Source organism: Lingula anatina, chromosome 4 (genome assembly GCF_051362555.1).
Source record: "Lingula anatina isolate TDL-2025a chromosome 4, LinAna3.0, whole genome shotgun sequence".
In the NCBI taxonomy this organism is placed as follows: domain Eukaryota; kingdom Metazoa; phylum Brachiopoda; class Lingulata; order Lingulida; family Lingulidae; genus Lingula; species Lingula anatina.
In genome coordinates, this window is record NC_141770.1 from 8,398,273 (window position 1) to 8,416,069 (window position 17,797).

Genomic DNA, 17,797 nt, shown 5'->3' on the forward strand with positions numbered 1-17,797 from the left:
TTAGCTTTGGGTAGTTTACTTTTCATTTGCATTGCTACCACCCAATAGGAATGTTCAAATTTTAAGAATTTATTAAGCTGATTACTAGATGTCTACTTAAAAAAGTATTTGCAACAGTTGTATTGTTTTAGTGCACAACAAAAGAATTTTTCCAATTTTAAATTTGAGACCAACTCTGTTAAACAAACGATTGGGTAAACATCAAACCAGAAAGTGTAACCCTCCTTACAAAAAAAGCATTATTTTTAAAAAGTTGATCTTTCCCAACAGTAAGCATCATATGATACCACACAGAAATAATAACAATACCTACGACAAAAATTTCCTTTTAAATATTAGACTTAATGTGGTTTGTATAAATAAAACGACCTGTCTGCCTGTGACAATCTTATGCTTATTACAGTCTTAATAAAGTCACTTTTTACATAAAATATAAACCAAGATAGATACCTTTGTTTGTTGTAAAGATTCTAAAAATAAAAATTGTAGGAGATATCTACATGCTGTTAAGACATTCGAGGAGAAAATATGGACTGAAATAAACCATTAAATTTAACTGCATTTGCCACACTATTCCCCTCACTAATTTTAATTGTCATCTTCATTTACTGATTCAAAATGCATTTGAAAGCATTTTCTTATCCAACAGTGTATTCTTGAATGTCAATTTAGTTACACTTACATAAACAACAGAAAATAATATTAAGAAATAGAAAACATCTACACTGAATAAAATGGGGGGGGGGGGAATATTAAATTTTCATATACACATCTACACTGAATAAAATGGGGGGAAAATACCCATTAAATTTTCATATAACATAAGAAGTATGAAAAAGAGAACATCTATTCAAATGCACTGAATCAATAACCAATCCTACAGATATATTGATACAGATATCAATAAGATGAAAAACAACAGAAAAGCAAAATCAACATCCCTATCATGAAATGTTAACCACCAAGGACTTGGCCTCTTTTTCACTGAATGTCTGTGATTCTTTTCTTCTATTCTTTATAATTCTGAACTGTTGGACAGTGAAGGTTAAGTTTTAACAGTTTTACCTAGACTTTGTAAACCCAATGCTTAAAACCTTCAGGGGCAGATTGAGGCTGTCTTCTGGGTCTTCGGGAAGACGGTCAGATTTTCAAGTTTACATCGACAGGTATATAATTTTTTTGTCAGAAGATGGTCAAAACTGAAGATGGATCAACAAAGATAATTTGAAAGACTGTCAGAAAATATCTCTGGATCTGCCCCTGACCTTACACATATTTGAGTATTTTTCACACTACCTGTACTGCCTCAAGTATTTACCAAATCTATATTGATACAGTGAAAAAGTGTGAGGGTGGGAGTGTGTATGACTAGAGTGACCATAGTATTTCTATTTTTGTCTCCCATTTTTGTTGTTCGTGTTACCAGCTGGAGTAAATACAGAAGATCCTATTGTTCTATGATCATTGCTATTTGTAAAATTGATAACAACAGTGACTTCATCACCTATGCTATCAGTTATTATGTGTGCACCGTCAGCATTTATTGCCGATTCAGAAGTGGATACAGCTGTTGGAATGTCAGCGCTCTCATTTCCTCTCGTTTTCTTGCTGAGCGCATCATAGCTGTGATCATTTTCACATTTTCTTTTTAATTTACTCCTCTGCTTTTCACCTCCCGCACCCTTCTTCTTGCCTGTGTTATAGCTTGACCCAGTATGTTCTTTCACCTGAAATATTTTCATTCCCTCAGCAGGGGCTTTTAGATCTTCTATTTTCACGTACAATCCTGAGTACACTGATACGACGTCTATAGTGCCAGAGTCACTGATCTGGTCTTTGTGTTCGCTGAGAATGTGTGACTTGAATTCCTTGCTGCTATTGCTACCATAGGAGCAAAATCTGCATGGGTACACAAAACAATCTTTGTGTTTTTTAGACTTGAGAATGTGTTTCCTCACGTTCTCCAAAGTGTTGCAGGAATATTCACAGTAGGGGCACTTGAAGGGCTTGGAGCCAATATGAATGCGCATGTGTCTCTTCATCTTGGTACAGTCTGTGCTCTTGTAAGGGCAGTAATCACAGCTGTAATTTCGCTCACCTGTGTGAGTCCTGCGATGGCGGGTTAGTGCTTGTTGACCCTTGCCTGCGTAGCCGCACAGATCGCACAAATATGGCCGCTCATTTGAGTGCACGCGCATGTGAAGCTTCAGGTCATTTTTGTATGCTACCTTTACTCTGCAATTTTCGTACGGACACTGAAAATTTTTCTGATGATTTTTCTGATGGAGGTTCAAAGATGACTGTGTCCAAAATTCAGCACCACACACATCGCAAACAAACTGTTTGACAGCGTTTTTGTCGTGAGACAGCATGTGGACTTTGTAGCCATGACTGGTGAAAAAGGATTTCTTACACAGGTTGCACGTTCCTCGTGGTTCTTTGAGATGGACATGGTAGACATGGCGGCGAAGAGTGTCCACGTGAGAGAAGCAGGTGGAGCATTGTGTACACTTGAACGGAAGTTCGCCTAAAATCAAAAATACAGAATAACTTCAATTTTTATTCCGAAAAAAACTCCAAGCCAATGGCTATTTTAGATTTAACTTTGCTTTTTTAATTTTTAAAGGTAATTGTATATTATGCACCTGATAAAAAATATAACAGATGACATTCATGATAGGAAGCATTCCACTATTAAATGCGTAAAGATAAAATGGTGTACAAATTTTCCAAACGCCTTAAAACAGAGTTCTGTGATTACCTGCCTAAAGATGGTTGAAAAGGTGAAAACGACCTCAACTGGTCGAAATAGCTCCCCCCCCCCCTTTTCTTTAATAGACAATCAGATATTGGTGCAATAAAATTTAGCACTTTATGTGCAAAAAGGTGAAGAAGACAGAAGAAATGTCTCAGCTGCATTTATAAAACTAGGAAGGGGAAGTGTGTGTGTGCGTGCATGTGCGTGCGTGTGTGTGTGTGCTTGTATGTAAGTGTGTGTAGAGGACAGGGGAAGGTGAAGGGGTCCTGAACCGCAGAAAATTCTAGTACCTGTGTGTACTCTCAAATGAGACTCCATATATCTGGGTGCAACATGTTTCCCACAGTCTGGGCAAGGGACTTTGCTACGGGACTGCTGGATGCTACTCAGGAAATCTTTGTATTTCTCCTGAGTTTCATGTGCGCTGCCCATAAGGTCCATCCCACATGACTCTGCGTGGGCTGACACCAAGTGCTTCTGAAATGGAAAAAAATACAGGGGTAAGCAGAAGGGTATTTACACAGACTTATAACACTTACAATGTATACTAATATTGAAAGTCTATGAAGAAATGAAGGACAATGAAAGAAAGGAAATGTTTTATATTTTCCATTTTCTTAGCCCAAATAAAGCATTTAGCTTTTGTTACACTTCTATAAACTTCAGTTACACCATAAGAAAAATTTTATAATTTTTTTCAGCTCAAATTAAAAGCGCTTTCATTTAAGTTACCAGTTTCCATCATCATTACTGACTGGTCTCAATCATTGTTTTACAAAATGTGCTGCCCTCTTTTGGTATGAAAGAAAATTAAATTTACTGTGACCAAGACAAGCCTAAAATTGCCTGGCACTAGGTTTCAATTGAATTTAATTGAATTTAAATTCAATTCATAAATTATCATGACCGTGTACAATATAATATAATATAATATAATAACAGCAATACAACTGGTGCATTACCATTCTCTAACTGGTGATTGCATTGCCAGTTTGTGACTGAAAAAATATATATCTTCATATAATGAACAGATGTACTAGTTAGATTACTAATAAAATATTCAAGCTCAGCAGTGAGATACAACTTCTTGGTGTGGTTATAAATTTACCATAAACACAAATCATGATTGAATTGAATTGAACTGTACACATAATGCTCTTGGGCAATGACCTAGGCAGGTACCTTATACGTCTTAGAGCTGTAGAATTTCCTCTTGCAAATGTCACAGGAAAAGACGTGTACATCAGCCTGCTCTGCTAGCTGCTCCTTCCTCCGATGCCCTGAAGTTTTGCAGTGGGATTTCAACTTGTATTTATCGCAGAATGTGATCCCACACACTTTGCATTCTTGTACGGCATCAGCATGCGCTTGAATGAAGTGCTGTCGTAATTGAGCATGCACTGTCACAGTGTAGTCACATTGTCTACATTTATACAAACTCTTTTTTCCATTCTTTTTGGCCTTATCTCTGGACTCTGAAATACACACATGTATATTATATATAGATGAAAAAATATATTTGATTATTAATCAAATTCATAACAGATGGGAATGCCTTTATTAATTATTCTCTGAAAGAGAAAGAAGGCCAAACCAATCCTAAATATGTATAAAGCATAACTGTTGTTTAAAACATGTTGACCACTTTGGTTAAGAATATTCTTATACTGTATACTGAAACATTAAGTACTAATAATTTAATTCAATACAATAAATTATAAAAAATTCATTCAGTTATTTATTTATTTTTTTTTAAGATTTAACCATGCTCTCCTTGGTCTTACTTTGAATTCTGAGTTTTCATACAATTCAGAAAACTCTTAAAAAGCAACCTTTCACAAAACTTGCCACCCACCTAACTTTTTCTTTGGCTTGTTATTTTCTCCATTCTTTTGGTTACACATCTTTTGATGCTTGATGCTCATTTCATGAAGAAACAAGGTGTAGTGATCAAAGAAGGAAACCTGACAAATGTTACAATGGAACGGCCTTTCCTTTGTGTGAATGCGCCGCACATGTATGTTCAGTGCGTAATTGGAGATGCACGTTATCCCGCACTGTGCACACACTGGGGTATGCCTTTCCTTAGGAGGATTAGTGTGCTTCGTATTCAAGTGTTTCTCCAGCTGGCTGGCCGAATGGACCTTCTTGCCACATATTTTACAGTTTATCAGAAATCTGGACTCTTTAATGACACATACACGGTCAGTGCTCTTCAGTGCTTTCAGATGCTCCGCCAGCTCCATGTGCTTCAACATAGTCTCATTGGTTTCACACGTGAACTTACAAATACCACACATCATTGGACCAATCAAATCCCAGGTTTTTGTCACATGATCAGCCGTGGCCATGTGGATCTTGAGATCACTGTGAGAGTTGCAGAAAAATGAGCATATCTGGCACTGGTATGGACTGAGGCGCAGCATGAGCGCCTGGTAGCGCACGATCAAGTTCAACTCCTCGGGATGACCTTTGGCCTTCTTACAGTGCAGACCCGTCAGCAGGTGCCTGGCCATGTTGTACTTATTGTGAAACACTCGGTCACAGGGCCTACAGATGATCTTCACATCTTCCTTTTCCTCGGTTTCTTTTGGGCCACTTCTTCTCTTGTGTAAGCCAGATTCCAAATGGTAAGCATAGGTGTATTTAGAATTAAATGTTCTACCACAGGGGACGCAGGAATACACAAAATCAGGACCACACTTGGTATCATGATCGTTATCTTCACCTTCATTAGCATCGCCCTGCCCAATCGCATTCTCCCATTCATGACTTTCATTCACCTTGTCGTTCACATCTGGGTCACATGTTCCGCTATAATAATCCTCGGTGTCTGTCTCCGAGGGTTCTCTTCCACCCTCAACACTACCTTCTTCCTCCTCACAGGAACAAGTTTCCTCGCGGTTTTTCCTCCTGTTGTGTTTGTCCGATGGTCCCCGAGTGGTGTCTCCTAGTTCATTTGCCTTGTTGTTGGTTCCACCTTCATTTGCACTTGTTTTGTGGCTGTGGGGTTCAGTGGAGTCCTTAGAGACGGAGGCAACTTTAACACACAACTTATGGCTGTTGCTTTCACAGTGGTAAGCATAGGTATACTTATTGATGAATGATTTCTGACATGGCTGGCAATAATATCTTCCATCCACACTATCTTGTATCTCATTTCCACTCCCATGTTTTATTCCTGCAGTTCCTGTGCCACTTCTGTCACTTTCAACTACCCTATCACTGCTATCTTCAACGTTTTTTCTAAAAGAGTAGTCAGAAAATGTTTTCTCATTGGTGTCACCATGCTGTGAAGCAATCTTAACATTCAGCTTATGGTTCTTGCTATCAAAATGGTAAGCATAAGTATACTTAGTCCTGAATGATTTTTGACATGGCTGGCAATAATATTTCCCGTCCAAACTATCTGGTATTTTGACTTTCTTCTTATGTTTTTTCCCTTCAGTTTCCAGTCGAACAGAGTTAATACTCTTCTCTCTATCATCTTCCCCAAAGTCAGAAAAAGAATTATCCCCATCCACCCACTCATCCAAGCTGCATGGCTCCTCTCGTTGACTAGAGTTAACAGCGCCATCTTCTGGCTGCTGGTCGAGATTCGTATTGCCATCATGGATACCCAGTGGAGCACCAGGTTGTGCTGTATTGGTGGACTTCTCGCCCCCTGTTCCTACTGGCATCCATTTCCCTCCAGTGTGGCTAGGTGGAGGGGCTGAAGAGTCTAAAAAATAATTTAAAAAATAAAAAGACAAATATATAAATTACAATGATGAAATAACATAAAACAGATATCGGTTTATCTCTAATCATCAAAAGGTTGAAGGTGATTTTCTTTGTTATCATTCAAGTTTTGTCACATAACCCATGATTGATTTTCACACTTTGCAAGATTTATTGCATGCCTTTCTATTGTTTAAGGCTCTATTCCCATAGATTTTAGATCGATCTATCCCTGCGGGGAGTCTCACCAGATTACTTTCAGATAATCCGACTTAAATGTCCGTCCCGCCTACTACAAGCTGTAAGGGGGTAATTTACTTTCGTGTCCGCCTGGCTGACAGCTATTTAGCGTGAACCCCCAGGGAGTTAGGTCGATCTAAAGTAGGTCGATCTAATCTATGGAAATGGGGTGTTAGAGTGCATTCAGAACAGCAGACTAACAGATCTGTGGATCAAACATGGCCCACCCACTTGAATGCTTGTTGCTTAATCCCTGCAGGGAATCTATTCAGTGTCTAATTGGGAATTAAATGGCAAGCTTTTTTAGTGGGTCACCATATTTCATCCACAGATTTGTTAGTCCAGTGTTCTAAATGCTTTTCACATGGAGTGGCATACTAAGCAATACAGGCCAGTCTGTACCAGTATGCTTTGCAAATTTATACGATAATTTAATATCCTGGTTCTTACATAAGAGAGTCCTCTTAACATAGCTGACATGGTCAATTAATTAACTTAAGTGAATGACCAGAAGTGAACTTTTAGAGAACTTGTAAAAAGGAGTAAAAACTCTTGACACTTCTTTACGTGTTAAGACCTCTCTAAGCACTACTAGACTGTTTTACTAAATTTACTGCATGATGTGAAAATAGCCCCATCCTCCATTAACATCATATGGCATTATCTGTTCATCTTTTTAATGAACTCTATGACACAATTACTCTAAAATAACAAATAATTCATCTGAAATCAAATCTCCATCAAAACATTTTATGATACCAGCCCATGGCAATTAGGAGAAAACAATAACCAGCAAAGTACAAAAGACAATTGATATTTACGTTCATCAAAATTCCACTTATCATTAATTGAACTTTAAGCCCAGAATCCAAACATAACATGGGAGTATTAATTGCCTTTTACTCTCAACCCATAATTTGTTCCGCAGTGACTCAACAACATGTCCCTTCCATTATAATTAACAACAACATAAAATGTTCCGCCACAACTCTTCAAATCGGTAATCAATCTGACGTAATCTATGTCCTCGCTGTTCTTCATAGGCTGGCTACACATAACACTCAACTGGATCGATCAAAATGACATCAGCACTGTGGATTCTACTCAAAGTTCATTACAGCAGCATTGGACTTGTTGTGAAGAGAGACTAGCACATCTCATGTAGTCGTATTAATAACAATTAAAACTATCAGGCCAGTGCATACATCTTTCAGATTGACCTGCTCAACTCGAGAGTGAACGCGGCCCTAATCCACATTGGCTGGTTCTAGGAAATAGTAGGCGTAGCTAATGTTGGATGTCTGTTAATGTCCTGGTCTTTGGATGGAGATCATAGATCACTTTTGTATTAGTGCACTTAACCACAGCCTCCAGCAGCCAGTAATGAGAAATAATGCACGACAGCAAACATTAAAGCCATGATGTATTGGTTTCATCAACTAATGCCACATCTCAGTATGGACAGTGCATTAAATTTTCGAGAGGAAATTTGAAGATTTTTTATTCTTTACTTTGTCTTTTTTTCTTCATCTTCTTCTTTTTGATAATCTGGTTGACCCACTGGTATTTTTTATTATCATTATTATTTTTTGCACATGTTCCATTCAGTCCCCCCCCTACACATTCCGGTCATCAATCAGATTATATGACAGAGGAGGTCAGTGACCAGAAATTACACAGAGCAAGTACTTTATTCTTCAACTATCTTACGAGGGCAAGATCAGTTAAATGTGCAACATCCATCCATTTTACTGTATTATACCAAAGAAGAATATCAACTTTTTAAACACCTTTGTCTGTAATTTATCGAAATATTTTATGTCTACCTTCCAGAACACTTGCAAAGAAATACCTCTAAAATTGTAAAAATATGCTTAATTGACTGGCTCCAAAATATACTTTTGTGACATTTTTTTAAATGCTCCTTTCAAACATATGGGTACAGTAACTGTTTTCAGCATTTGCTAAAAAGTATCCGATGCCAGTTATATTATCTTTGAAGCACTTCTAGGAGGCAGGTATGGCATTCTTGAATCATTTTATCCCAACATATGGGCACCATGTTTAAGATATGATAAATTATTTTTCCTAATCCACTATATAACCTTTGGTCACTTTTGAGATGAAGTCTATGTGCTCAACAAGGCCAAGCAATAAACATCCAATTTTTTGTGCGAATCGACTTGTGAAAACAATAAAAAAAACCTGTAGTGTAATTATATTTTAGGATCTCTCAAACTGTACCATTGCGGCCTCTTTCACTAAAGAAATAATAGTTTGGACCTGAAACCATACAGTCCAACAAACAGTTTTACATTTTCTCATGAAATTCAATTCACTGTGTTTTAATTAGTTGCCAAGTTGTGTTATATTCACATTACATTTACATTATTCTAGTGAAATGGAAAATTTGGGGGCAGATTTAAGAAAAGTTTAAATCAGAGACATCTTGGGTTATGATAGCTTTGGATAGGATAGTGCCTTACAATTGAATACACCTGTAAGTAACAATATTGATACATGCCCAGCAAGTCACTTGCCAGGTCACAATCAGGAGCGGATTCAGAGATATTTTTTGACAGTCTTCCAAATTATCTTTGTTGATCTGTTCTTCAATTTTTGACCGTCTTCCGACAGAAAAAAAAAGGCACCCATCAATATAAACTTGAAAATCTGACCGTCTTCCGGAAGACCCAGAAGACGCCCTAAATCCGCCCCTGACAATGCTGCAGATCACAACTGAAGAACGGTAATGTTTTTTTAGGCAGACTTTTTTTTACAAGCAGGGGGCTTGGAGCAAGTGGCTCATGTCTCGGACAAATCTCCAACTCATATTTTACTGAGGTTCACATTAAGTAAATTCCCATGGTATTATTGGAAATACCTATTATATATGGTAAGTTGGACACATTGTACTTTAACCATGCCTCCACATTTGGTTAAACAGAAATCAAATGTCATACGAGGTCATTAACCAAGATTTAATCTTCTTTCTCAGATCAAAAGTATGTATCATCATTACTAAGATGGGTCCAGATACTGTCATTTTACATAACAAGATCAAAGTATATTGTCTTAGTGTTATGTGCACTGGCCTTCAACTTACTGATAAGTGTATTATTGTCGTAAATACTTGCTTTGAAAAAAAAAATCAAAAGAAATATTAATAATTTGTACTCTTGGCATGGTATGGACTTCAGAGAGTGCACAGAATTTTGACTATTAGATAATCATTTCAATGTTGTTCTGAACCTTGCAAATATGAACTAAATTCAAAATAGTAAAAGCATAAAAATTTTCTGCATTAAAATTCACTAAAATTTGTTAGAACAAAAATTCTTTGAGAGAATTGTCTATTATACTTGCATCCAGAATTACTTTGTTTTTATGTCTATGTTCCAGATGCAAGGTAGGTGTCTGATGTCTTCCTCATATACTAAAATACAACATACTTCTGCAATTATTAAAGAATAAATACCCTAAAAGGATTTTTTTATTTTTTAATAATCTTTCCTGCATTTGAAAAGAAACCAAACCCTTCCAGTGTTGTACAAAACAGCACCCTCTGGGAAAATGAAAGAAATATTCTTCCTAAAAATCAAAAGAAACAAAACCTCCAAGAGCATAACACATACAAAACCTATGCTAATGACTCGATCATTTCAATAGGCAAAAATTATGAAACTTTCAGATTTGTGATTTTATAATTTACTAGTACAAAATTATATTTTAATTGAGCATTTGTGGTGCTTTTACTGCATATAATAGAACTATAGAGTGACCTGCTTTTCAATTTTGCTGCTACCAAACAAAAGCAATTTTCTGATGTTTAGAAATTATAACCAAATAATACAGTATCAGTAAAATTTACAATCTCCCCCCATTGAAAAGATCGAGTAATTACCATAATTCCAAAATCATAAAAATAAGAAAATATACTTCAAAATAAATAACAACGGCATTGCAGCATGATATACCTGAAGGTTTCCACTTTCCACCACCTTCTGCCACTGAATTTGGTTTGGTTTTACCACCTCCCTGGCTCCTAGTCTGCTGGGTATCAGGTTTCCATTTGCCCCCTGTGTGGCCTCTGGGTGGTCGCGAACCAGGTTCCCACTTGCCCCCTGTGTGGCCTCTAGGCGGTCGAGAACCAGGTTCCCACTTGCCCCCTGTGTGGCCTCTAGGCGGTCGAGAACCAGGTTCCCACTTGCCCCCTGTGTGGCCTCTAGGTGGTCGAGAACCAGGTTCCCACTTGCCCCCTGTGTGGCCTCTAGGCGGTCGAGAACCAGGTTCCCACTTTCCCCCTGTGTGGCCTCTAGGTGGTCGAGAACCAGGTTTCCAGGTTTCATCTTCACTTTCATCCTCCTCCTCTTCACCACTTAGTTCTTCTGACTCTTCATCATATTCTTCATTCTCCGAATCGCTGCAGAATCCCAAATTTTCTAGTAAGTTGGATATTGGTAAACTTTTGTCTTTTTCATTCTCAGCAGGCGTGTAACTGACGACATCTTTACTTTGTCCACTTTTTCCAGTGCTCCTGGGCTTGACTTGCAAATTTAAAGAAGAAAAGAAATCCTCTGGACGTTTCACATCTTGGTCCTTCTCTTCAAGGGGAATATTTGAGTCTTGGGCTTTTCCAGGTTGATCGGACGGTGGACTCAAAACGGGAAGCGAAAAGCCATTACTTGCATCACCGACATCCAGAGAAAGGTTTGACTGAGTATAGATGGGGCTGCAAGACGGTTCTCCACCAAAATTCCTCACAGAGCTGTTCGATGAAGTTTGAGCGCTGAAAGTGGTTACGGCATTGGCAAAATCGAACAGAAAGTCCGTAGTGACAGGCGTCACCTCCGTACATGTCAAGTTATCCTTGTCAGGTATTGTAGCTGTCCTCTCTGTGGTGACAAAGCTTCTCCTTTCCTGCACATGGTCTGTGCTTGAAAAATTATTACTCAGCGCAACAGTATCTGTACACGTATAGTTCCTGTATATGTTTATGTGTGTTGTATTGTTTATATTACTAGCTGCAGCAGTTTCATGTGGCAAGCTCCTAGAGACAGTTGTCGCCCTGGCAGGACTAGGTTTCTTTGCAGGACACAAGCTTTTCTTATGGGTGATGTAGTTCATGAGACCCACTATGGTGGTATTGCAATTCAGGCAGATGTGAGGGTCGTTGTCCTCCTCCAGGTCCATCATTTTTGGAGGCTGCTATGGCTGCCTAACCTGTAATGATAAACACATTGGTGTATGGTATATGGAAAATTTAACCTCATCTAGATAGATGGATTTAAGTAAAATTTGACTAAACCAGATTGAAATTTTAATATAAGAATGAAGTTTGAATTTGGGTTGAAATTCAATAAAATGTTCACCTATTTTCTTTCTTTTTTTTCACATTTGTTTTTGCTCAGGACTTTGCATATCATATATATTTCAGCTACTTCAAGTAGCTACCACAAACACAGGCTCAATAATTTTTTTCATTTATAACCTCCTTTCTTCCTCAATATTACTTGTAATTAAATTGCATTTAAGACATTTACCTATTTTCTAAAGCGATTATTTTTGTGATCATAAAAGTAGTACACTGTTACCGAATAGTACAACAATGAAAGCATCAACCTGTTTTTCTTTTTTTTTTTTTCGCCAATTTTCAGGGCAAATGAAGAGAGTAATGTGAAATGACATGAAGAGCAATAATTCAACTATTGTCACAGACATGAAAATTTGTCATATATGTCCTTCGCATTTATTTCATAAATTCATGGGCAATTATTTCATCTTCTGAATGGTGGTATATCAATCTTGCACTGACATCTATCTTTCATTCCCTCTTATTTATTCTACACTCGTGTCAATGAAAATCCTGCTAGTCATCAATTTTGATATTCAACAGGAAGCCACTGCTGATACAAAAGTAGTTAAGAACCTTTTTTGAATTCTTTGAATAATAACACTGCTTCAAAAATCTAATATCTGGCTTCCAGGCATCAAGTTCTATATATCTGCATCATTTTTTATACCACTTCTTTTGTAGAAGATAACTTAGGTATTTCACATTGATTTACACTTTAGAGTCCTGAAAATGCCAGGATTGCCAAATAAAAGTCAATAACCCGATGTATTAGGTAATGTTCCCAAACAAGCCACCCTGTCCACACTCATATATTGTCAGAGGCCATCTATCTCACTTAAGGCATTCATACCAAACAAGATAAAATAAGCATTTCTTTGTCCTTATAATTTTCTGTGGGGAGCTTTGGAAAATTGTGAATATAGCCAAATTTAGGCGATTTGCTGATAATTTCACTTTTATGGGCGCTGGTATGCTTCAAGTCACAAATGATCTCTTTCAAACTTAGAGGACCACACTAGCTGAGATCTCGACTTAAAAGGGCACTTTACTGTTTAATAGTACTAGTAGCAGTATTAGTGATTATAGTACTATTTGCACTCGGCAAGCGTCGGATTTCAGCCGTGAATCAACTCACGCACACCGATTGTTCTACATGCACATCAATGGATTGGACGTTTTAATTTACAAGGTTTTTTTCGACATGTTTACATAATGTTCGTGAAACTGAATAGCTTACGCAAATTTTAATTGTAATGTTATGTTGACAAACCGATCGCTTCAGCCAAAAGACCGGATATGTTCTTCTTTGATGTGAGTACTGAGCATGCTCAGAGCAATTATTGGACATTCCCCCACAATTCCTCGCGTGAACTACATTTCCGGTTTACATTAGCAGGTCAATAGTGGCTCACGTTGAACCTGCACGGTCGTCTGAATTTGTGCGCTAAATTCGAAGTCGAGGTGTGCACAGATGAAAAGGAACGACAGCAGATACTATAACAATGCCTAGACGGAAGCAGGAGTGCCCCAAACGCCATAATTGTGAGTATGAACGATTGAAAACCGGCGTGACTTGAAAAGTCGTCTGTTTCATTTCACGTCAGGCACCTGAATGAATTTGTTTACATTTCCTTTGTGTATCGTTATTTTACTGACAGTTCTCATTTTAAATCATCAACATTCAGTGGTGAGAAAAACTCGAAAATGCAAGATGGGCGAGGCCAGTTTATTCAACCATTTTCCTTCCAGAAGGCTCCGGTTATTTTTTATTACACCATCTGTCATAGGTAGACACCTTGTCTCGCATTCATCAAGTCTGGCCATTACTCACTGTCAATCATCTGTCATAAACCCTTTGTACGAAGCTGCCGGCTCATTCTCAGTGCTAATCAATCACGGTCCTTAGCTTTTGTGTAAGTGTGTTTGCTCAGTGAAGCAAACAGAAAAAGTAAGGAGTAGGCACGCATTGTAGATCAAATATTGCAGACCGCCGTCTTTTTCAACTAGCGAGCTGTTTTTCAACCATTTGATTGATTGCTCCACCTGATGATAGTGATTGTTTTTGTGTTGCTGTGAAGTGCAGGGTTGTGTTACTATGGCATTGTATTTTATCATCTGGAGTGGGTTTATGAAATGTGACAGCATTCCGCTTTGAAGGTAATCTGGGTTGCCTGGATGATAGAATGTCGGAGCCTGGCTGAAATTACTGCGTGTGATTGATAGAACTTGTTATCAGTCATATGGTGGGAAATAATGCCATTTATTATGCAGACCTGTCAGTTTTCAGTCACATAAATAAGGGCTAATGAGTAGGGGCTTAGAAAACAGTCTGCCTGGGTTTGTACACAAAAGACTTGTGTCGATCAGATTACAGAAAGTGATGGAAAGGGGCGACACACAGGAACCTCTTGCAATTCTCCGCCGATTCTTAGCCGCATGTACAATAACAGTCTGTCAGCTGTCATAAGCTTCAGGGGGAAAACAATGCGCTGTAAACTGGGGTAACACTCCGTGGAACATTGAAGCAAATGGAGTTAATCACTGTCGTGTGTGATTATGTGACAACTCCACTTGGATAGACGAGAAAAGAATTGTTCACCAGGGTGCCACTGAGTTGCCATAGTTACCAATTACAATATGAACATGTTACGGCATAGCCAGAGTAAAAGTAATTTCTATCACTGTAATTTCTACCTCATCTAATCTAAACAATGTCCCTTACATCAACATGGGAAAGAAAGAGGAGGGTTGTTTAAAATGTTCAAGAGTGTGGGTTCATTTTTAGTTAAAACAGTTGTACCAGATCAGATAGAACTCCTTTTTCCTTCCAAATGGTCTACCAGATAAGTTGATAAACCATACCAGCAATAAATCAGAATGTGGAGAATTGTCAATATGACTTGTGCAGTATATTAATATAATGTCAAGTTTGATGTGCATAATGTTTACTGATGCATTGACCTAGATAAAGCCAATCTGTAGCATATGTCATTAATGGCACTAATCAATCATCACTTACCTGTCGCAGGTATACCAGCACAGTGGGATTATCCAGAGGAAGGGCAGGATTATGCTGAGTTGGGGCCAAGTAATTGGTTGTAGTTAAATTTGGATGGATTACAGGCTTACTAAATAATGCCAGATTCTAGGATTTTTGAAAGTTTTTACTGTGGCATTAAAAAAAGGTGCTTTGGACATATTGAGGTGATATTAGCAGTGGTGAATATAAAATTTCCATTAATCCTATTGTTTCAGAAATAAAATTCATCCAATATCAGATTGTAGACAATGTGATTTTGATTAATTGTGGATAGTTAGCCTGATATTTAGCCAGATATAAACTCGGAGATGCGGAATCACACATAGCATGACTGTTAATTTTATACCATATTGTGTCTGGGTTATCAGTCGTGTAATTAAAGGTATGTTTGTGCTGTATTAAATGATGACAGCTTGCACACAGGTGGTGGGATATGTTTTTATGAACAATGTCGGCATTTCCTGTCCCGTAAATGTGAATAATTCAGTAATAATTGGTTTCAGATTGAAGATGATTATTAGACACAGGTTGCTAGTTCCACTTTTTTCTTTCATGGATAAGATGGGAAAAGTACTTTTTCATGATTTAAATATTAAATTCACTATAGTATAACAAAAAAGTGTTCTCACTATTAACTATCAATGAATTATATGGCGACCATTTAAGATATAACATAATCAATTTGTTTTTAAAACCACCTCTACACAACAATCAAAACTGTAGGTGGATCAACTCATTTTGAGGAACTGTTTTGAATAAGATGTTTTTCCCATTAATTATGAACCCATACAATCACTACTGCATGACAGCATCCTCTACTATAATGTTGTTTGAGCCAAACGGCTTAATAGTAAATGTTTCAGTCAAAGCAAGTTTTTGAATCACTGCTCATCTTCGTTTATTTATTTATTTATTTATTTAAATAAATTAATTAATTAATTTTTTTTTTTTTTTTGGGGGGGGGATTGGAGGTTCACCATTTTCAGTGAATTTGACAGAATATGTACATGGGTTAAATGGTAGCTAGAGTCCATGATGCTCTCCTCTCTATGCTGTTTGTGGTGCAGTCTGAATGAAGCATGATATTGAACCATTGACATGTACGCTGTACAACTTGCTATTCTTAAAGTACACTTCTGTCGTGTTTCCAGTTGGATTAACCTTACTTAGTGTGGCCCAACTGAGCAGGCCATCTAATAATAATAATAATGATTAGCCCACCAAAGACAAGCCAGTTTAATCTCAATTTCCATAGTGATGGGTGGGACAGGATACGTATTAGATTATATCGAGTTATACTAGTGAACAAGGGGTTTGAGCATTCAAAATAAAAGCTCTATTGGCCAGAGAAGCACCCCTTTGAATCAAAATTTGATCTAGGTTCTATACCATTTCTCAAGTTGGGTCATCTAAGATGGTAAAAAGATCCACTTTTCAAGACCTTCCCCCCTCCCCACCCCCTCCTCTCTCTCTCTCTCTCTCTCTCTCTAAGATTTGAACCTGTGATGAACTATTTGGAGATGAGTAACACAGAAGATATTTCACTTAACCTGACTGGAAACACAACTTACTACTCTGCTTGATTGGATTCATGTCACCAAGCGGCAGTTGTCCATCTTAATCTCAGACTCCATGACTTACGGGATTGATTCCACCACACCAAAATTTAATCAGGAACACAAATGGACGACGGGCAATTATATGTCCATTTTTTTCTACAGGTTTCCGCCATATATGTGCGTATTTGATATATGTTTGTAAAAGAAAGTAACACTGGACAAACAAGTATTGATGAACCTGCAGTCAGAAATTTAATTACAGACAAAATTGCCCTACTTGTAATTGATATATATGGTCATTTTCCATGTCACCACTTATTTTTAACATTAAGTTTCAGAGTTGTTGGAGACAAAATAGTCTATGGAGCTTGCTGTCCACATGGATATTTAAAGAATATACATGTAGCTGTTTATGCTACACTCTCCACAGATGCTAAATTAAAGACAATTAATTTGAAATGTAAAAGGAACTTAAATACAATTCCAAGAAATTAACTACTTTTTATTTCATTCTTTCTTTTTATTTGTATTTATTTAGTTTGTAATTTCAAGCAAACAGTCCTAGTTGTTTTAAACAGGATATTAAAAAGACATCTATTTGGCAGTGTAATATTTAAATTAATTAATGAGTTGAATTTTAACTGCATCAACAGAAGTCTCATTCCTGTTAGTTTCACGTGTCTTTAACTAAAATATTTTTTATTAAATTACTTCAAGAATAAATAATGTTTAGGCATTGAAACCATGTATTTGCTACTCATGTGAAACTTTAAAGGTTTAAGTCAAAACCAACAAGAATTTAGTCGTAATATCAATGATTTATTGCGACATTTGAGAGCAATGTTTGTATTGATATGTGTGGAAAATGCCAAGAAATGCAGAATGTCAGAATGTCAGAAACTGAAAGTGTAGATATATACACACGTCTTGTTATCACTCTTCCAGTGCTGGCTGCCACAGTAATCAATCATTCTCAAGGTCATATGTATATGTATGATGTAAATATATATCTAAATTACTGGTGTAGAGCAATCATATAGTCAGTCAGAAGCTTCATGGTTTTCAACTTTACAGTTCTCCAAATGAGTTGATCTTCTGTATCACGTATCAAAATTGTGATGTCA

General features: G+C 37.3%; 2 protein-coding genes across 3 annotated transcripts in view; one reads left to right on the top strand and one right to left on the bottom strand.

Annotated features, from left to right (window-relative positions):
- Positions 1 to 13,439, bottom strand: LOC106174013 (uncharacterized). 2 transcript variants are annotated; one of them, XM_087011681.1, is made up of 6 exons: positions 13,312 to 13,439; positions 10,696 to 11,941; positions 4,614 to 6,479; positions 3,941 to 4,233; positions 3,049 to 3,235; positions 1 to 2,527 (listed from the first exon to the last, which is right to left on the bottom strand). In XM_087011681.1, the coding sequence occupies exons 2-6, from the start codon at positions 11,912 to 11,914 to the stop codon at positions 1,389 to 1,391; spliced, it is 4,704 nt and encodes a 1,567-aa protein (XP_086867807.1). In that variant the 5' UTR covers positions 11,915 to 11,941; positions 13,312 to 13,439; the 3' UTR covers positions 1 to 1,388. The 2 variants fall into 2 exon arrangements, with proteins under 2 accessions (XP_086867807.1, XP_086867808.1); XM_087011682.1 differs by having other exon boundaries at positions 13,345 to 13,397.
- Positions 13,432 to 17,797, top strand: part of LOC106174030 (uncharacterized) — a 21,294-nt gene continuing 16,928 nt past the window's right edge. Inside the window, exon 1 of the mRNA XM_013555401.2 lies at positions 13,432 to 13,616. Coding sequence (XP_013410855.2) covers positions 13,577 to 13,616 — 40 coding nt within the window. The 5' untranslated portion in view covers positions 13,432 to 13,576. The remainder of the gene's footprint in view (positions 13,617 to 17,797) is intronic.

Coding starts and splice junctions, on each gene's coding strand:
- LOC106174013 (XM_087011681.1), bottom strand. CDS start 11,914: ATGATGGACCTGGAGGAGGACAACGACCCTCACATCTGCCTGAATTGC. Junction 6,480..10,695: donor TGGAAAGTGGAAACCTTCAG/GTATATCATGCT, acceptor ATTATTTTTTAG/ACTCTTCAGCCCCTCCACCT. Junction 2,528..3,048: donor TCATTTGAGAGTACACACAG/GTACTAGAATTT, acceptor TTTTGATTTTAG/GCGAACTTCCGTTCAAGTGT.